This window comes from Chrysemys picta, chromosome 1, assembly GCF_011386835.1.
Source record: "Chrysemys picta bellii isolate R12L10 chromosome 1, ASM1138683v2, whole genome shotgun sequence".
Lineage (NCBI taxonomy): Eukaryota > Metazoa > Chordata > Testudines > Emydidae > Chrysemys > Chrysemys picta.
In genome coordinates this window covers 262094743-262115606 of record NC_088791.1, presented here as the reverse complement: position 1 = coordinate 262115606, position 20864 = coordinate 262094743, and the positions used below count along the sequence as shown (strand labels likewise).

General features: G+C 44.8%; 1 protein-coding gene across 1 annotated transcript in view; it reads left to right on the top strand.

Annotated features, from left to right (window-relative positions):
* Positions 1-20864, top strand: part of GPC5 (glypican 5) — a 1025745-nt gene that overhangs the window by 223427 nt on the left and 781454 nt on the right. Inside the window, exon 4 of the mRNA XM_065581062.1 lies at positions 14481-14611. Coding sequence (XP_065437134.1) covers positions 14481-14611 — 131 coding nt within the window. The remainder of the gene's footprint in view (positions 1-14480; positions 14612-20864) is intronic.

The following is a 20864-nucleotide window of genomic DNA, read 5'->3' as shown; positions in this document are numbered from 1 at the left end:
GCAGCAGTAAAATGTATGTTAGACACTGGAGTGAGAAGATATGACTGTCTAAATATACATGAGGAGAGGATCTGTGGAATAGGAAAGGTGTTTTTATATAATTACTTTTCAGAGTAGAACCTCATTGATGATACACTGAACATAAATGAAACCCTTGGCATATATTGAAGCAGCCTCTGAGTGGGAGAGTTGGCAGGCTTCACAGGAAGCAGTTTTGTTGAACAGCCTTTGAACAGTTTGAACTGGCAGTGCTATATTCTGGAAGCAGGGAAACTTGGCTTAGTACATCAGGATTTCCCTTCACTTTTAAGCTATAAGAAAAAATAAATCCCCTCCTCCCCCATTTGGGAATAGAAGATTCAGAACATGAAACCATTTTTCTGCTCTGAGAGTAGCTAAGGTTTCAGCATACCAATAAGAGTCCCAACCAGACAAAACTATAGAAACTGTAACAAAATGAATCAGAAACACTGAAGAGTTTTTAATTAAAGAGCAGAAGACACAAATTAACCTTGTTAGGTAATTCATATTTAATGGACTATTTTATTTTATTCAATGAGGGAAATTAAAGGTGATTAAAAGAGAAGCAAAATGTGAGACCACATCACAGCAATATCACTACTCATAGCGAACTTGTGATGTTGAATATGTGCTTTTAGTATACAGAAGTTTTCAGTTCACAGTTAAAATAGCTCTGTCAAGCAGTACAATTAGGTCTCATTAGCCTTATGGAAATGAAATCTAGGAAATTACTATAAAACTAAAGAAAATGTTCATACATGAAATCCTGTAAAATATATATTCTACTGGAATTCTAGAACCTACTTTTAAGATTCCTTCATATAAGGAAATACTGGAGAAAAGGAAATAACTAGTCAAGTGTGTAGAACAAAGAAATTACTAGGAAAAATCAAGGTAAAAGGTATATCATTTTCCATATAAAAATAACTCTCCCATTGTGTGAGACAAAGTGGGTGAGGTAATATATTTTATTTCACCACCTTCTGTTGGTGAGAGAGAGAAGCTTTGTGCTACATCAGGGATTGGCAACCTTTGGCACACGGCCCATCAGGGAAATCCGTTGGCAGACCGAGATGGTTTGTTTACCTGCAGCGTGCACAGGTTCAGCCAATCGCAGCTCCCACTGGCCGCAGTTCGCTGTTGCAGGCCAATGGGGGCTGCGGGAAGCAGCGCGGGCTGAGGGATGTGCTGGCCACTGCATCACGCAGCCCCCATTGGCCTGAAATGGCGAACTGTGGCCAGTGGGAGCCGCGATCGGCCGAACCTGTGCACGCTGCAGGTAAACAAACCGTCCCGGTCCGCCAGCGGATTTCCCTGATGGACCGCGTGCCAAAGGTTGCCGATCACCGTTCTAAGGGACCATTCAAGGTGAAGTGGGCCTATTACCACCCCTGTAGTCATAGGACAAAGAGGGGGGTTAGTGGGTTACAAATTGTTGTAATAAGCCATAAATTCAGTGTCTTTATTAAGACCATGATTTTTAGTACCTACCAAAGTTGTGAATTTAAGCTCCCAGGCTGACAGGAAACATGCACAACACTTTCAAAAGACGAGCCCAGGAGTTAAAATTCATAATTGTTTTAGACACCAAAAATCATGGCCTTAATAAAGACACTGGATTTATGGCTTATTGCAGCAATCTGTAACACACCAACCCCCTTTTCGTCCTAGACTGTAGAGGTGTTAATGGGCCACTTCATTTTGAATGGTCCCATTAGAGGTCCAGCCCCTACAAGGGGAAGCTCTGATCCACATCCTGATCATAAAGATGGGTGCCAGGTGACATGATGCAGAGTGAGACTCAACACTAGAAGCCATCAGGCAAAGAGTAGCTTGAAGCTTCCAGCACCATTTACTTTATTTTGCCTTCCTCTCCTTTCAATTTATCTCTTACAAGGAAAATGTGAGAAAATACATTGTAAATAAATGTAATCAAACAAAATTATCTAAAATTAAATTGTCTGTGTTCTTGTTTTTCTTTCCTTCCTTTCTCTTTTTATTAACATTTTCTGTTTCTTTGTTTCTTCTTTCACTCATTCTGTCTTCCAATGTATTCTCTTATTCTTTTTTTCTTTCTGCCTATATCGTTTCTGTTATGAGTATTCTTACTCTTCTGTCATTTTTCCATTTCTATTTTCTTCCCCCTTTTCCTAGATCCTACACACATCTTTCTCTCTGCCCTTTCAAATATCTGTAGTTTGGAGGATTCATTCTGCTCCAAAGGTATTGCAACTCTGTTGCACTTGCTTTTTCACAGTGTAGTCTTAGTCTCTCTCTCCTTGCTCCTTCTGAGAGAAAACCAGCACATTGCAATAAAATCTTGTTGCCCCAATATGCTAGAGCCTGAAGTTTGCCTCAAACCAGTTAGTCAGTCTGTCCATCTGTCTGTCTGTCTCTCAGAGGATTGTGGGAATATTTGGGGGTGAGGCTGAAAGTGGGTGTGCTTTGCTGTTCTCTGTTTCTGTTGAGGAAATGGATTGTGGCTTTTTTTGTGTTTGTTTAGTTTTGTGGTGGTTGTGGGTTTAATTTCAGGATTTCTTTTGTTTTAGCAGGCTTTTGTCTGCCCTTTGGGCTGGCATAGCCAGCCCTGGGTGGGACGGAGACCTCAGTTTGTTGTGGATTCTGAGGGTTTAACCCATCACCATGAGTTGCGGATTTTGCCTCCAGACTCTGGTTCTGTGGAGAAGTGTGTTCTAGTTGTGAGGAAAGTGACACGGTTTAAAAATGTGAGCTATCCCTCCTGCATGAGAAAGGCTGTTGTGTTTGTTGCCATGCTTCGCCTTGTTAAGCAGATGGTTGTGGCGGGCACTGTTGTGTGGGGTGTTTTTGTCATTATAGTGCCACTCTGAATACCTGCTGTTAAAGTCACTATCTCTAATATTCCTCCTTTGTAAGGAAATGAGCAGCTGGCTAGAGACCTGGGGAGTTATGGTACAATCACTAGACCTATTAGGAGGATCCTTTGGGCTGCAAATCCCCAGAAGTTTGGCATATCTTGTCCTTTCATAGGCAGGTTTATGTGATATTAAACAATGCTTCTGAATTTAAGTTTCCCTGAAGTGTAGGATTGAAGCGTCTGACTGCATTGTGTTTGTTGCCACTGAGGACATGGTCTGTTTTCATTGTGGGTGTCTGACACATTTGGTTAATCAGTGCCCTAAGAAGAGGCAGGCTCTCCAGGGGAATGGTGACTTCTTGCCTGGGAATGTGGGGGTTTCTGAGAGTAAAACACAGGATGGGTGGCTGTTGCAGAGGCTGGGTCCCAACAAGCTCCAGATGTCGATTCTTGGGAGTTGTGCCCCCTTTACAACACAGGGGAGATAGCATTACTGGTTGTGGCTATTGAGCCTGACTGCAAAATGGAGGCTGAGCCTGTTGCTGTGGAATCTGTGGCCTTGGCAGAGGATCCTGGCTTGCTGAGAAGGCCTGAAAGCAAAAAAAGGCTCCAGTTTCTGAGGGTGCTGCAAAGCAGGCTAATTTGGTCAGTGCAGTTGGAAGCACAATTTTGAGGGTGGTTCTTTGGTTGGGGATGTGGAGAATTTCAGGTATTGCCCCCTCATTTCCAGAAGCCCCCCCAGCCTCTCTGAGGATCCCATCTTGAAGTTGGTGTGAGGGATGATGAACTCACAGATTCTTTGGGACCTGTACTCCCTGAGCGGGGATATACTCTGGATGCTATTGGTAGGTTTCTGGATGTGACTAGGGGGAAACATGGAGTCGAGATGGCAGATTGGTTTCCAGACCTTAACCTGTTTTTGTTGTCTGCTCAGTACTAAGAGATGTGTCTCCGTGTTTGAAGTTGGTGTTTTTGTTTTTATAGGTTTTTTCTTTGTCTTTTTCTTACTTTTTTTCTGATGTGTATTGGTCTGATGGAGAATTTTGTGGATCTCTGAATGTAAATGGGTGCAGGAACATTAAAAAATGTATGGCTCTTCTTGAGTACCTGTCACAGAAAAAGGTAGAGGTTTCATTTTTGCAAGAGACTCACCCCACAGATGCAGGCAACCAAACTGATTGGCTTGCTGATTGGACAGGGGTATGCATTGGGGTACCCGCCCCACATGAGGTCTGAAGGGGTTAAGGTAGCTAGCTGGCCAGGTAACTCCCTAGGCTGCACCTGGAGGAGGAACCAAGGAGCAGCAATTAATTAGATGAGGTTCAACTGGATGGGAACAGAGGGGCCTGTATGAAACTCAGTAGCTGAGAGCACCAGTGGCTTCCGGGAGGGAGTCTGCAGTCACTCCCTGGGAGAAGGAAGGTGTGTTGGGGGCTATAGAAGCAATTACCCTACAGTCATTCCCTGGGAGGAGGGAGTTTAGCTTAGCAAACCTAGAAAGGGGGAGAGCCAGAAAGGTAGGAAGGGCTCAGGGAAAAGCAGAAAGGCATGGGATAGTGTGGATTGTGGGTGCTGAAGTGAGGACCCCTGAGCTGGAACCTGGAATAAAGGGCAGGTCAGGGTTCCCCTACCAGCCACTAAGGAAGTGGCACAGACCATGCAGTGGAGCATGGATGCCTGGGACAGTTTGCCCTGAAATACTTTGATGGCCTGGAAGGGGCACCTGGAGTTGCAGAGATGAGTGGAGAAACCATCAGAGGAGGGTGCAACACCTAGAAGGAGCCAATCCCTAGCGGATAGCAAGAGGTGCCCCTGGTGGTGAGAGAATCCCGTGATAGTGAGGTTTTTTCAGAGCCATGGGTCCACTGGAGGTGCAGTGTTTGCCTTTTTTTGTTTTTTGTTTTTATGGACAAGGTGAACTCTGATTTGGTGGTTGTGCAGGAAGTTATTCCAGGCCATTTATTGACAGTTTGAGCTACTTCTGAGCAATATCATCTTTAAAAAAAAATAATTTCTATTCTCCTACTGGCAGGGAAGATGGTGGTTTTTATTTTTTTAAGTTTGGATTCTCTTTGAACAGATTGTTTGACTAGTGTTGTTTTAATTTTGGAGGGTGATGTTAATTGTACTCTTAATGAGAGATTGGATAGGAATCATTTGGAACTACAGCTACTGTCTGCTCAGCAATGTACAACTCTTACAGACATCTGACCTGACTGATATGTAGTGATATTTTCACCTTTATGCGCAGCAGTACACCTGGTTGAGTGTTAGCTCTTTCTCTACCATCTGCTTGGACCATTTTTATGATTTTACCCATCATTTGTCTCTTTTGTTTTCTAGTTGTATAGACCCTACTGGGATTTCAGATCAAGGTTCAGTCTTATTTCTGTTGTTTTTTCCTTCTGTGCAAGACTGTCTCCCATATTGGCATTTTAACACTCATATTCTGCAAGATGTTCACTTTTGGGACTCCTTCAATTATTTTTGGGGAGCCTTAGTTGCCTCAAAGGATGTTTCCCCCTCTTTGAGGCAATGGTGGTTGGTAGGTAAAGTTAATATTAAATGTTTTTGTCACCAATACATGCAGCAGACAACCCTGGGTCTTCACCAGAGCATGGAGGCGTTAGAGTTGGAGATTATAGAACTTGCAAAAGCCTTTCAGGGAAGCCATGATGCTGGGTTGTGTATGAGTGCTTGAAATATAAAAAACAGCTCCCATGGGACTTGTTGGGTAGCAAAGTTCGGGGTGCAGTGGTTAAAGCCCAATTTCAGGGCCTTTCTCAAATGGATGTGCCTGATCAGTTTTTCTTTGGCCTGGCAAAGAAACATGAAGAGTGGAAGAGCCAAGTGCTTTCAGATCTTGTGGAGATTAGGAATTCTGCTGTGATTTTTTTCCCCCCCTCAGACCTGTATGTATCAGAGCCTGTGTGTCCATTTCAGACTTGGCAGCTCCTTGTGGATCTTCCTAGGATCTCAATGTTGGATGTGGACAGACTTGAACGGGACCTGACAGTCAGAATTGACTTCTGCTCTAAATGGCTTTGCTCAAAGAAAAGCACTTGGTATTGATTGTTTTCCTATTGAGTTTTATAAGGCCTTTTGGACCCTTGCTACAGGTTTTTCAGGAAAGCATCAGAGAGAAGATATTGCCATTCAGTTGTTGAGCAGTTCTTACCCTGTCACCTAAGAGGGCAGACCCTGGGGAGGTGACGAATTGGAGACCTGTGTCCCTGCTTTGCTCCAACTATAAACTTTTTTCTAAGGTTGGCAAACAGACTGGAAACTGTGATTGATTTACTCATGCACCCTGATAAAACCATAGTGTCCCCAAATTTTCAATCATCTTTTCCTATTGCAGGATGTAATTTTGCCTCAAAAATGTTTAGTTTGCACATTGGATTGATTTCCCTTCTTCAAAAGAAGGCTTTTGATTGTGTAGATCATGGATTTGTTTTGCATCCTTTGTGCTTTTGGTTTTGGACTTATGTTTGTCTCCTACATTCAGTTACTGTATTGTGGAATCTATAGTCTACTTAAGGTGAATGCTGTTTTGAGCACCCCCTTTCCAATCTGTAGGGGAATCAGACAGCGTTGTTCCCTGTCTGGTTTATTGTATGTTCTTTCTATTGAGCCTCTGTTATGCATGTTGTGAAAGAGCCTTTCTCTCCCTGTTCCAGCTTCTACTCTGGTGAAAGTCTCCACATATGCTAACCGTGTGATTGTATTTATTACTCATGATTGTGTTGCCCAGGTTTTGACTGAATGTCAGCACTTTTTTGAGCAGACTTCTCAGCTTGCATAAATTGTGGGATGAGCAACACACTTATGCTGGGTTCTTGGGTGATCTGCCCATTGTGGAAGGAGGTTAAGATCTCATTGATTTTTTTTCTGAGCAGAATCGCTACTTTTCGGTTACAATCTCTGCAGCAGCTATTTGTGGATGAACCTGTTCCTTGGAAGCAACTAGCCTTTGATTTTCTTCAGTAGGTAGCAGGTTTGGGTTTTGATCAGGAACTTTATTTGTTTGACCCTGGGTGCCTCAATTTTGAAGTGTTATCCGTTTTTTATCAAAGACTTTTAATGGTTGGAGATTTTTTTTAAGCTGTGGCTACAGGATAAGTGGCTGGAGTTCTCAGGTCTGCTTACAGAACTTTTTGTTTATAACCTTGCTATGAGGATTCCTAGTCTTATTTCTAGGAGTCTTGTCTCTTTCTTTACTGCAACAGGTGTAGTGAAACTTATTCATTTAATTGATTTTACTAATTTTATATTGGCCTCAGCAAATGTCTTGGCTTGGTTTTCATTCTGTTCACTGGGTTTCTCAGTTTTGATCAAAGGTTAAATCAGCCCTTCCTGGGGGCAGTATTGTCAGGCTAGACAGTTGCCTCCTTCAGCGAGCCGTTCTTGATTATACTCACATTTCTGTTTTCTTGCCTGTTGCTCCTGCTGTGGTTTGGGATGTTGACAAGCCTGGCAGCTTGCTTGCCTTCAGTGGGTCTTCTTTACTTTTACTAGCTCAGGCCATAAGTCATTGTATATGCTTGTGGTAAAGATTTGTCATTTTCAAATACTGGTTGATTATCCTGATATGGTTTGGAAGCCAGCTTCTGATGATGGATGCCAGCCAGCCTCGTAAACTGTATACAAGCCTTGGATTGCGAAGAGGATGGGTGATCCCCAGTAGAGAATTCTTCATTGGGCTATCTCTACAAATGTGTTTGTGCATCATTTGATTCTTGAGGTTTCCGTGTTGTGTCCTTTTTGTGATACAAAGGACACTGTTTTTCATCCATTTCTTGTTTCAGGTTACAGCTATTATTTGTCTTACGTCAGGGTATTTTTTGGTTATTGTCCTTTGATTTTTCTCCTACTGTATTTATTGTTACTGTGAAGTATAGAGTCATAAACAGATCTGTGTTATGCCTTGCAAATTTTATTTTGGGTCATGCAAAGATGGCTATTTTTAAAAAATAGACGGTGTAAATTATTAGGTACTGGGGTTTCCAGTACCTAATAATTTTTTTTTAGATTTTATAGTGGTTTCATTTTTTTTTTAGATTTTATAGTGGTTTCATTTGAGGTTTAGATATTCTACTATTATAAGCAATTTGGATCAATTTTTTCATCAGTTGCCTATGTGAAATGCATTTTGTACTATTTAGGGTGGGTAATTATTTTTGAATTTGTAATATGTTTTCTTCTTTTTCACTGTTTCTGTACTGATTTTTAGTAAAAATGTTTTAAAAGTTAAAAAGTCTCTCATTCACACACCCATACACCTACATAGTCTCTGTTTCTTCTTTACACTGTTTCTCTCCCTCACCTTCCCCATCTTCCCCTTCCCCCCCTGAGTTGGGCTTGTAAACAGAAGTTTAATGTCAAATACTTTATTGTAAACCCACAAACTGTAAAAGCATGGTCAGTGGTTGCAAGCATTATTTAAATGATGGTGCTCCCTCTTGTGGCTTAAGTAAGAAGAGAAAAGTTAGTTAACTAGAGCCAAACACTGTGAAGTATTGCACTCCCCAGTATTAGCTCAGTTGGAGATTATTGCAAGTGTAAAAGAGCAGTAAATCTTGATATCAGAAATCTTTGTTTTCAACAGTTAGGTGATCAAAAATGGCCAAAAACTTATACTGGTTAGCAATGGAGGACAGATGCTATACAGTACTACTTCTACTCTCTAAAACTGATTGCACTATTGATGTTATAGAAGGATAGGGTGACCAGACGTCCCGATTTTATCGGGACCGTCCCGATATTTCCTTGTTTGTCCCGCGTCCCGACCGACAACCGGGACAACCGGACAAACAAGGAAATGCCCCGAGCCTCGAGCCCGGAAGTGCTCGCGCCGCCCCCCTGCCCCGACTCCGCCCCCTCCTCCCCCGATTGGCTCCCTCCCCGAATCCCCGCCTCTTCCCCGGGCTCACCATTCCCCCTCCCTCCGCAAGTGCTGGAGGGAGGCCCGGGAGACTCAGAGGCAGCGCGGGGCTGGGGTGAGTAACAGTCCGGCCTGGCCCAGTGCAGGCAGGACTCAGTTGGGTGGTTGGGAGAGGAGGGGGGCGACCCGCGGGGCCAGGCGACGGGGGAGGAAGCGGCCATGGCGCTCGGCGGCTCTGGCCCCCCCGAACCCCCCGAGCCGGGGCCTGCAGCAGCGCGTACGCTGGGCCCAGCCCCTGGCTAGGCACGTCTGGGCTGCCCAGCTGGTGCTATCCCGCGGCGGCCCCGGGGCGGAGGCATCGGCAGCCCAGCCCCGTTCGTTCCCCTGCGGGACGGGGGGGCTGGGGCCTGCTGCCCCCACTCCGGGGCCGCCGCGCGATAGCACCAGCTGGGCAGCAGCCCAGACACTGGCCAGGGGCTGGGCGCAGCGTGCACACTGCTGGGTCCCCGCAGCAGGCCCCGGCTCGGGGGGTTCGGGGGCGCCAGAGCTGCAGCCGCGGAGCCCCATGGCCGCTTCCTCCCCCGTGGCAGTGGGAGCTGCAGCAGCGGCTGCTCCCGAGTCCCACTGCCCGGGGGGGAGAACAGCCACCGCCTGGCCCCGCGGGTCGCCCCCCTCCTCGCCCTACCACCCAACTGAGTCCTGCCTGCAAGGGACCAGGCCGCACTGTTATTCACCCCGGCCCCGCGCTTCCCCTGAGTCTCCCGGGCCTCCCTCCAGCACTTGCGGAGGAAGTTTTTTTTTTTTTTTTTTTGGCCCCGCCCCCTGCCACGCCCCCCCACGTCACCCCCCCGCGACGCCCCCCCCCACGTCACCCCCCCCCCCGCGTCCCGATATTTTTCTTTGGTGATCTGGTCACCCTATAGAAGGAATGTGTACATTGGCTATCCTTCTCTCTCTCTTTTACCCATACATACCTGAAAATATTACGTATACATCTTGGCAACTCCATGAAGAATAAAGTTCATTGTGCCCTGGAAATAATTGTTGGGATTTTTTTGGTTGTATTTTTACAGGGAAGAATTGTGAATACTGAAAGGAAATATAGTTTGTGTGCAATGCTAGAAAGCAAATTAAAACTCAGTTCACCACAAACTTTTAAACAAATAAACACATTTCATCCAGCCCTTCCCTTTCTTGCTTTGTTTTTAGACAGTAGCGACCTCAAGAGTCAAATCATTCATGAGTTTTGGTTTTTTTTTATTTTATTTACTGCAAAGCACAGTGAGTTTGTAATGTGGGAGATGGACCTGAGACCAACCAAACTTATCTCATCTAAAGGCTACCAAACATCCATTAAATGGGAACAACTTTTAATCCCTATATGTAGCCGGACTCTCTTCAAGCTAGTGGCCTACCGCTGAAAGGCTCTGTAGGCTATTGGCAATGTTCTAAGGTAGCCAGTCACCCAATTAGCACCAATTTAAAATAAGATAACATAAATATAGTCCATATCAAAACACTATGTTAAAAAGAACAAAAAGCTTGCAAAGTCAAGCCAATACACTTGCAAAGCAAAAGTTAGGAAATGCCAGAAGAAAGGTTGCCTATAGAATCTCAATATTGTTCCCCTGCTGAAGCAGGGTTTGAACCCAACAGCTTCACATCCACAGCCCTTCTTCTCCTGAAACTAGAGGAGTAATTACTAGTAGAAGTAGGCTGTTATCCTCTGTAGAGAAGCTCCAAGAGGAAGACCATTCTTAGCGGGTTACACAACTATTTGTTATCCATAAGTGGAATATTGAGTATCAGGATTCTTGGGTTCTATTTCTGGCAAAGTGGTGTAGTCTAGGGGCTAGAGAAGTGGTTATAGACAATATAACTAAGCACATAGATTAGACACTTTTATTCTGAAATGCACTATGACAAAGTGCATGCAGTTTGGTTCAGCCACATTATTTGCCTGGGTTCTTTTCCCAGCTTTGCCTGAAATGACCTTGTACTGTCACTTATCATTCCTCCAATTTACATATAACTTCTTGCGGCCTAGAGTAAGGATGATGGGCCTTGGTAAATATCAAGGGTTGTAAAATACTCACATATTAACACAAATCAGTAGAAATGAAATTTAGGAATTGCCTGCCATAGCGGATCAGACCTATGGTTCATCTAGCCAGGTATCCCATCTCTGAGAGCAGCCAGTACCAGATGGTTCACAGTATGGTGTAAGAAACCCCACATTAGGCAGGTGAAACCAGATCTGGTTTCATCTGCTGGCTTCCATCCCAGGGAATCTTTCCCTAGGCTTCAATGGCACTCATCCTCCCCTAATCCTATATACAAGCAGATAGGACATGAATCTATGTATATGGCAGCTCTATCTTCAACAAGACATCTTCCAATTTTGTTTATTTACTTAGCTACTATATTTGCTTACCAAGTAGTTCCATCAGTCAATGAAATTCCTTTTGCCATTTGATTAGCACTCACCAGAAAGGTCTTGCTTGTTCATTTTATTCCATTCCATTTTACCCCATCCCCTATTTTAAGGGACAATGGTAGTTTTGATCTCATCTTTTTAAATAGGCAATCCCACTTCTTTTTTTTCTTGATTCTTTAAATTAAATCCAAACTAGTTCATACTTGGACAAAGTTTAAGTTTAAGAATTTTAATGCTAATCCTAAAGTCTGATAATCCTAATGTTATAGCATGAGAAAATTAAACAATGGGATACATTCCATAATAGGACAGGTTAAATTAGAGACTAATTTCTAATATTGTTGATGGATAATTGCATTCCTAATTATTACTTCCCACAGCACTATAAATGTGAAGAAGATTTGATATGCTTCTGTTTTTTAATCAATTGTAAATAACTGTAGATGTTTTATGGTATTATATGAAGCAGAATTAAAGTACCATAAAGTTTGTGTGTGGTGATGATTGCAATTTAACTGCATGGTCATTACAAGATATTTTAATTAACGCAATCATCATACTGTGGCATACAAACTGTGCATAATATCATACTGACTATATGACAATAGGGTTGACAGAACTGTGAGAATTGGAATTCTACCAGTTTTTGAGATCCCCCCCCGCACCCTAAATATTCTGCAGTATTTGTTTAAGCAAATTCAGTCCAAACACATGAAAACACTTTTTAATCTTGTTTAATTTAATTTCTGTAGAAGATTTTAGCCCTCCTTCTTCCACATACCTGAGCTATTTCATTCCCTCTTTGAGATTTTCCCCCACAGATTTGTAAATCCCCAACTCATCAGAGATCTTTCCGAGATCTACATTCTGACTTTCCCCTCTCTATCAGAGTACAGGGTTGGTTCTAGAGTCCTATTACTGGGGTGGGGCGCAAGTGGCTGTTTTGCAGCTTTTGGATGTTGCTATTTAAAAAAACAAACAAGATTCCAGGGGCTAGTTATAGTCCTGGAAAATACTGGATTATAAGATTTAAAAAAATTTAAATGTAACTACCGTGTCAGTATTTTGTTATGTTGTGTCACTTTACATAGAGGATTAAGACTCTCCAGTCTCCTGCTGTTCCACTGCTTAAAACGGCATAACTTTATACATATTTTGGACTTTTTGATAATAATTTGGGGCCCCTTGAAGATTGTTTTGGAAGAGGGAAAATATTCCCCCCCCCCCCCCAACCCTCCTCCCCATGGTACCTAGCCTGCCAGGATATATTTAAGGAAAATGGAATGCAGGCCTTTTGGTCTTAAAATCATATTACTTATATGCAGAATAGGCCGCTGGAGACATGAATTTTTCATGTGCACAACAGTTTAATGAAGCAACAGAGTGACAACAAGGAATGAGCTAGTGAGGAAAGGCAATAGTAGATTCAGCACACATGTAAAATTAATGGTTCAAAAATGACAGCCACCAGTGAACATTTAGAAAAGACAGATTGGATGCAGTGAACTGCATGATATGAGTATGCAAGTCTGAGTTGCTCAGATAACAAGCAAATAAGAAGAGTTAACTTTATAGACAGACTCTGGTAGCAAGACTAGGCTTGTCAGACATCCAGTTTTGGACAGGAACGCCCGGTCAAAAAGGGATCCTGGCAGCTCCGGTCAACACTGCTGATCAGGTCGTTAAAAGTCTGGTTGGTGACACAGCAGGTCTAAGGCAGAATTGCCCTGCTTGCCCTGGCTCTGCACAGCTCCTGGAAGCGGCTGGCATGTCTCTGTGGCCCCTAGGTGGCGGGGCAATCAGGGAAGCTCTGTGTGCTGCCCAGGGCCGGCTCCAGGCACCAGCTTGTCAAGCAGGTACTTGGGGCGGCCACTTTGGAGAGGGGCGGCACGTCCACCTATACGGCGGCAATTTGGCGGACGGTCCCTTACTCCTGCTCTGAGCGAAGGACCTTCCACCAAATTGCCGCCGCAGATCGTGATCGCGGCTTTTTGTTTGTTTGTTTGTTTTTTGTTTTTTGTTCGGCTGCTTAGGGCGGCCCAAACCCTGGAGCCGGCCCTGGTGCTGCCCCTGCTCCCAGCACCTGCTCTGCAGCTCCCATTGGCTGGTGTCCCAGCTTTGGAGGTTGGATCCTGAGAAGTGGGGCTTCCTGTCTCCTTCCTTTCCTTCCCTCTTTTTTATGAAATTGAGTGTTTATAGGAAATATATTTCTAATATAATTCACATATGATATTAGTCTTTCAGTAATACATTGGTGCACACAAGGTACAGAACCATGATCCAATTAATATCTTGTCTAGGGTATGGAGCATCTCCTATTTAATAATATATATTACCATGATTTGTACCTCAGTGACTAATAGGAATAATGAGATATAATGGTGAACTGATAGCCTCTTTCATACAAAAGTTACAACATAGTGCCAAATATTACTAAATGAGCTCTAGTCAAGGACCCCATTGTACCAGGCACTGTACAAACACAGAACAAGCAAACCAAAAAAAGATGGTCTTTACCCCAAGAAGTTTACAATCTAACTGTAAGACAAGAGACAACAGGTGGATAAAGATAGATGGCCGAGGACAATGAGACAATATTGGCCAGCATGATAGGCAGTTATCACAACATATGTATTTATATCTGCTTATTTCAGAGTGACAGATGTATAATTTTCTTGGTGTTAATAGAATTTATTATTTGAAATAGATGTAATTAAACTTACATTTTGCATGAAAGCAATTCAAGTCTCCATTATGGTAACTGTTCAGAATGTGATATAGTAGCTGCACTGAACATGCTACATTGATCCAATCACAAAGTTTTTACACATTCAAAAATTTTACTTGATGTACATAATGGAAAAATAAAATTAAGTTGCTGTCTCCAGCATTCAGCAGGTTCCTTAATTACTTTAACTATCTGTATAACACTGAAACTCCCAGATATGAAGGTCTCTCTGGAAAACTGCAGTTAATTAAATACATATTGGTGAGTCTTGCCTTCCTGAGGACACTCTGGTATCTCATTCCTTCTTTGTGTCTCACCATTTGTATTTATAGTGGAAGCAGCTAACAACCTTGTTTGCTGAATTGGATACATGAAATACGGATAGTAGATTTGACCAGTCCCATACTCATCGCAACTCTGGCCAACCTTCCTAATATGGCCATGGGGTCTGTCCTTCATTCTTAATAAAATCAGAGTTAAAATCAAAGTTAAACTAAGAGGTAGGATATTGTACTATTCTAAACTGGTGACATTATTTATTTATTTTCCCCCATATGCCTTTCTTTATCTTTAGGTAAACAAGATATGTGGTCATCCTGTGAGAAAGACGACATTGTCCCCAGGTTATTCTGATCAGAACAAAGATAATCAAGGGATGAAGATGCCTGCAAGAGACAATGAAGAAACACTGGCCAACAGAAGAAAGTAAGACATTAGTTTTACAGCCAGAAAGAAAGAAGAAAGTAAGCCATTAATTTTACAACAGAATAGATTGTATTCAATACAATGAAATGCATTAGTAGAGAATAAGAGATTGAAAAGAATGCAACTTTACATTTCAATGGTACTACATGTTCTACTACATTTTAAAAATATAGTCATTTTAGAAGACCTAGATTTTTATTTACTGAAATAATGGATGAATGAGAAGGGACATTTACTGTCATTTAAAGCATTTAGAAGAATTGACAGTGCTGCTAAAACATCAGCGGTGTGTGTGTGTGTGTGTGTGTGTGTGTGTGTGTGTGTGTGTGTGTGAGAGAGAGAGAGAGAGAGCGCCTGCATAATGTAGTTAATTGGCATAGCAATGTGGATTACCAAATGTGTCAAAAAAGTGATTGTCCCTTTTATCAGTAGCCTATTTGTATGATGAGGCTAGTGCTGAATTGATCAGAAATAGGAGAGTGAATGGGTTTGTTCTCATATACTCTCCTTTCTACTGCACTAAATGCAATTACTGAGCATCTAAGGCTAAATCCGGAAGTCCTTACTCAGGCTAAAGTCCTATTTATGAGTATGGGGCTTATGCCTATGTAACACTAAGGGTATGTCTACACTACGAAATTAGGTCGAATTTATAGAAGCCGGTTTTATAGAAATCGGTTGTATACAGCCGATTGTGTGTGTCCCCACATAAAATGCTCTAAGTGCATTAAGTCGGTGGACCGCATCCACAGTACCAAGGCTAGCGTCGACTTCCGGAGCGTTGCACTGTGGGTAGCTATCCGACAGTTCCTGCAGTCTCCGCCGCCCATTGGAATTCTGGGTTGAGATCCCAATGCCTGAATGATGCAAAACAGTGTCGCGGGGGGTTCTGGGTACATGTCGTCAGGCCCCTCCCCCTCCGTCAGAGCAACGGCAGACAATCGATTCGCGCCTTTTTACCTGGGTTACCTGTGCAGACAACATACCACGCCAAGCATGGAGCCCGCTCAGCTCAGCTCAGCTCAGCTCACCATCACCATATGTCATCTGGGTGAGGGCAGATGTGGTACTGCATTGCTACACAGCAGCAGCTAATTGCCTTTTGGCAGTAGACGATGCAGTATGACTGATAGCCTTCATCGGTGATCTGGGTGCTGGCAGACTTGGGGCTGGCAGACGTGGGGCTGCATTGCTACACAGCAGCAGCCCCTTGCCTTTTGGTAGAAGATGGTATATTACGACTGGTATCCGTCATCGTCGTACTGCCTTCCCAATGACGATGATGGCTATCAGTCGTAGTATGCTATTTTCTGCCAAGCGCCCAGTATTTTCTGCCAAGCACCCAGAAGATGCCAAGGGCTATCAGTCATGCTGCACAGTCATCTGCCAGCTTAAGATGTAAAAAATAGATTTGTTCTGTATTCATTTGCTCCCCCCCCCACTCGTGAAATCAACGGCCTGCTAAACCCAGGGTTTTGAGTTCAATCTTTGGGGGGGCCATTCTGTGTAACAGTTGTTTGTGTTTCTCCGTGATGCACAGCCACCTTTGTTGATTTTAATTCCCTGTACCTGTACGCCATGTCGTCACTCGCCCCTCCCTCCCTCTCTCTGTCTGTCAGATACTAGTTTCGCGCCTTTTTTTAGACCAGACACCATAGCACTGGGATCATGGAACCCGCTCAGATCACCGCGGCAATTATGAGCACTATGAACACCACACGGATTGTCCTGGAGTATATGCAGAGCCAGGACATGCCAAAGCAAAACCAGGACCAGCCGAGGAAGCGATTGCAGCGCGGCGACGAGAGTGATGAGGAAATTGACATGGACATAGACTTCTCACAAGGCACAGGCCCCAGCAATGTGCAAATCATGGTGTTACTGGGGCAGGTTCATGCCATGGAACGCCAATTCTGGGCACGGGAAACAAGCACAGCCTGGTGGGACCGCATCGTGTTGCAGGTGTGGGACGATTCCCAGTGGCTGTGAAACTTTTGCATGCGTAAGGGCACTTTCATGGAACTTTGTGACTTGCTTTCCCCTGCCCTGAAGCGCCATAATACCAGGATGAGAGCAGCCCTCACAGTTGAGAAGCGAGTGGCGATAGCCCTGTGGAAGCTTGCAACGCCAGACAGCTACCGGTCAGTTGGGAACCAATTTGGAGTGGGCAAATCTACTGTGGGGGCTGCTGTGATCCAAGTTGCCAGGGCAACCAAAGACCTGGTGATATCAAGGGTAGTGACTCTGGGAAACGTGCAGGCCATAGTGGATGGCTTTGCTGCAATGGGATTCCCAAACTATGGTGGGGCGATAGACGGAACCCATATCCCTATCTTGTCACCGGAGCACCAAGCCACTGAGTACATAAACCGCAAGGGGTACTTTTCAATGTTGCTGCAAGCCCTGGTGGATCACAAGGGACGTTTCACCAACATCAATGTGGGATGGCTGGGAAAGGTACATGATGCTCGCGTCTTCAGGCACTCTGGTCTGTTTCGAAAGCTGGAGGAAGGGACTTTCTTCCCGGACCAGAAAATAACCGTTGGGGATGTTGAAATGCCTATCGTTATCCTTGGGGACCCAACCTACCCCTTAATGCCATGGCTCATGAAGCCATACACAGGCAGCCTGGACAGTAGTCAGGACCTGTTCAACTACAGGCTGAGCAGGTGCCGAATGGTGGTGGAATGTGCATTTGGACGTTTAAAAGCGCGTTGGCACAGCTTGCTGACTTGCTCAGACCTCAGCAAAAAGAATATCCCCATTGTTATTGCTGCTTGCTGTGCGCTCCACAATATCTGTGAGAGTAAGGGGGAGACATTTATGGCGGGGTGGGAGGTTGAGGCAAATTGCCTGGCCGCTGATTACCTGCAGCAGACACCAGGGCGGTTAGAAGAGCACAGCAGGGTGCAGTGCGCATCAGAGAAGCTTTGAAAACGAGTTTTGTGACTGGCCAGGCTACGGTGTGAAACTTCTGTTTGTTTCTCCTTGATGAACCTTCCCCCCCCGCCCACCGGGTTCACTCTACCTCCCCGTAAACCAACCACCCCACCCTCCCTTCCCCATCTCAAGCACCGCTTGCAGAGGCAATAAAGTCATTGTTACTTCACATTCATGCATCCTTTATTAATTCATCACACAACTAGGGGGATAATTGCCAAGGTAGCCCGGGATGGGTGGGGGAGGAGGGAAGGAAAAGGACACACTGCAGTTTAAAACTTTAACTCTTATTGAAGGCGAGCCTTCTGATGCTCGGGCAATCATCTGGGGTGGAGTGACTGGGTGGCCGGAGGCCCCTCCACCGTGTTCTTGGGCATCTGGGTGAGGAGGCTGTGGAACTTGGGGAGGAGGGCTGTTGGTTACACAGGGGCTGTAGCGGCGGTCTCTGCTCCTGCTGCCTTTCCTGCAGCTCAACCATACACTGGAGCTTATCATTTTGATGTTCCAGCAGCTGGAGCATTGACTCTTGCCTTCTGTCTGCAAGCTGATGCCACCTATCATCTTCAGCCTGCCACTTGCTCTGTTCATCCCGCATTCAGCCTGCCACCTCTCCTCTCGTTCATATTGTGCTTTTCTGTAGTCTGACATTGACTGCCTCCACGCATTCTGCTGTGCTCTGTCAGCGTGGGAGGACATCTGGAGCTCCGAGAACACATCATCCCGAGTCCGCCGTTTTCTCCTTCTAATCTTCACTAGCCTCTGTGAAGGAGAAACATTTGCAGCTGGTGGAGGAGAAGGGAGAAGTGGTTAAAAAAGACACATTTTACGGAACAATGGTTACACTCTTTCACATTAAATTTTGCTGTTCACATTACACAGCACATGTGCTTTAGTTACAAGGTCGTATTTTTCCTCTTATATTGAGGGCCTGCCGGTTTGGTGTGAGAGATCACTCACGCAGTGCCAGACAACAGATTTTGGCTTGCAGGCAGCCATGGTAAGCCACAGTATTTTGGCTTTTTTAACCTTCTTAACATGTGGGAATGGTTTCAAACAGCAGTGCCCTCATTTCCTATACCAAGCACCCATTGGGTTGGCCATTTAAAAGGGTTTGCAATGTAAAAGGAGGGGCTTGGGTTTCTGTGTTAACATTCAGCACAAACCCAACTAACCCCCCTCCCACCACAACCAATTCTCGGGGTGATCACTTCACCCCTCCCCCCACCGCGTGGCTAACTGCGGGGAACATTTCTGTTCAGCAGAGCGGGAACGGGCACCTCTGAATGTCCCCTTAATAAAATCGCCCCATTTCAACGAGGTGACCATGAATTATATCACTCTCCTGAGGATAACAAAGAGCGATAAGGAATGGATGTTGTCTGCATGCCAGCAAACACCGGGACCATACGCTGTCATGCTTTGTTATGCAATGATTCCAGACTACTTGCTACTGGCCTGGCGTGGTAAAGTGTCCTACCATGGCGGACGGGATAAGGCAGACCTTCCCAGAAACCTTTTGCACAGGCTTTGGGAGTACATGAAGGAGAGCTTTCTGGAGATGTCCCTGGAGGATTTCCGCTCCATCCCCATACACGTTAACAGACTTTTCCAGTAGCTGTACTGGCCGCGATTGCCAGGGCAAATTAATCATTAATCATTAAACACGCTTGCTTTTAAACCATGTGTAATATTTACAAAGGTACACTCACCAGAGGTCCCCTGTGTGCCCTCAGGGTCTGGGAGCACGCCTTGGGTGAGTTCAGGGGTTACTGGTTCCAGGTCCAGGGTGATAAACATATCCTGGCTGTTGGGGAAACCGGTTTCTCCACTTCCTTGCTGCTGTGAGCTATCTACATTATCTTCATCCTCATCTTCCTCGTACCCTGAACCCTCTTCCCTGTATGTTTCTCCATTGAAGGAGTCAAAGCACACGGTTGGGGTAGTGGTGGCTGCACCCCCTAGCATGGCATGCAGCTCCACGTAGAAGCGGCATGTTTGCGGCTCTGCCCCGGACCCTCCGTTTGCCTCTCTGGCTTTGTGGTAGGCTTGCCTTAGCTCCTTAATTTTCATGCGGCACTGCTGTGCGTCCCTGTTATAGCCTCTGTCCTTTATGGCCTTTGAGACCTTTTCTATATTTTGCCATTTCGTTTACTGCTACGGAGTTCAGCTAGCACTGATTCATCTCCCTATATGGCGAGTAGATCCCATACCTCCCATTCTGTCCGTGCTGGAGCTCTTTTGCGATCCTGGGACTCCATCATGGTTACCTGTGCTGATGAGCTCTGCGTGGTCACCTGTGCTCTCCACGTTGGGCAAACAGGAAATTAAATTCAAACGTTCGCGGGGCTTTTCCTGTCTACCTGGTCAGTGCATCTGAGTTGAGAGTGCTGTCCAGAGCGGTCACAATGAAGCACTGTGGGATAGCTCCCGGAGGCCAATAACGTCGAATTCCATCCACACTACCCCAATTCCGACCCGCTAAGGCTGATTTTATCGCTAATCCCCTCATCGGAGCCAATATCTCCAGTTCCAGACACAACCCTAGGAACCTCTGTCTTGCAGTGTCCAGTAATGCCCACTGGATGCTGCAAGCTTATATGAGTTTGTCAATTTAACAAAGAAATTGATATGTATCCGGCTTGTTATCCCAAGGAGAGCCTCTGACATGCTTCAAACCAAACACATTGCTTCAGGTAGAATAAACAAACAGATTTATTAACTACAAAAGATAGATTTTAAGTGATTATAAGTCAAACCATAACAAGTCAGATTTGGTCAAATGAAATAAAAGCAAAACACATTCTAAGCTGATCTTAACACTTTCAATGCCCTTACAAACGTAGGTGCTTCTCACCACAGGCCGACTGGGTGCTCTTCAGCTAGGCTCTCCCCTTTGATCAGTGCTTCGGTCGCTTAGTGTGGTGTTTGAAGATGTAGGTGGAAGACAGAGAGAGAGCATGGTAAATGTCTCTCCCTTTTGTCATGTCCTTTCTTCCCTCTTGGCTTTGCCACCCCACCTGCAGAATCAGGTAAGCATTAACTCATTGCAGTTCCAAACTGACCAAACTCCCTCGAGAGTCTAAGGGTATGTCTACACTGGCAAGTTTCTGCACACAAGTTATACCATTTTTATTAAAGCAATGGAATTAAACTGCTGTTGCGTGTCCACACTGTGCTCCTTGTGACTGTGGAGCGCATCTACATTAGAAGCTCTTGCAACGGCAAAGAGAGCAGCGCATTGTGGTAGCTATCCCACTGTGCAACTGGCCGCAGGGTGCTTTGGGAAGGGTTTGCAATGCCTCATGAGGAAGGC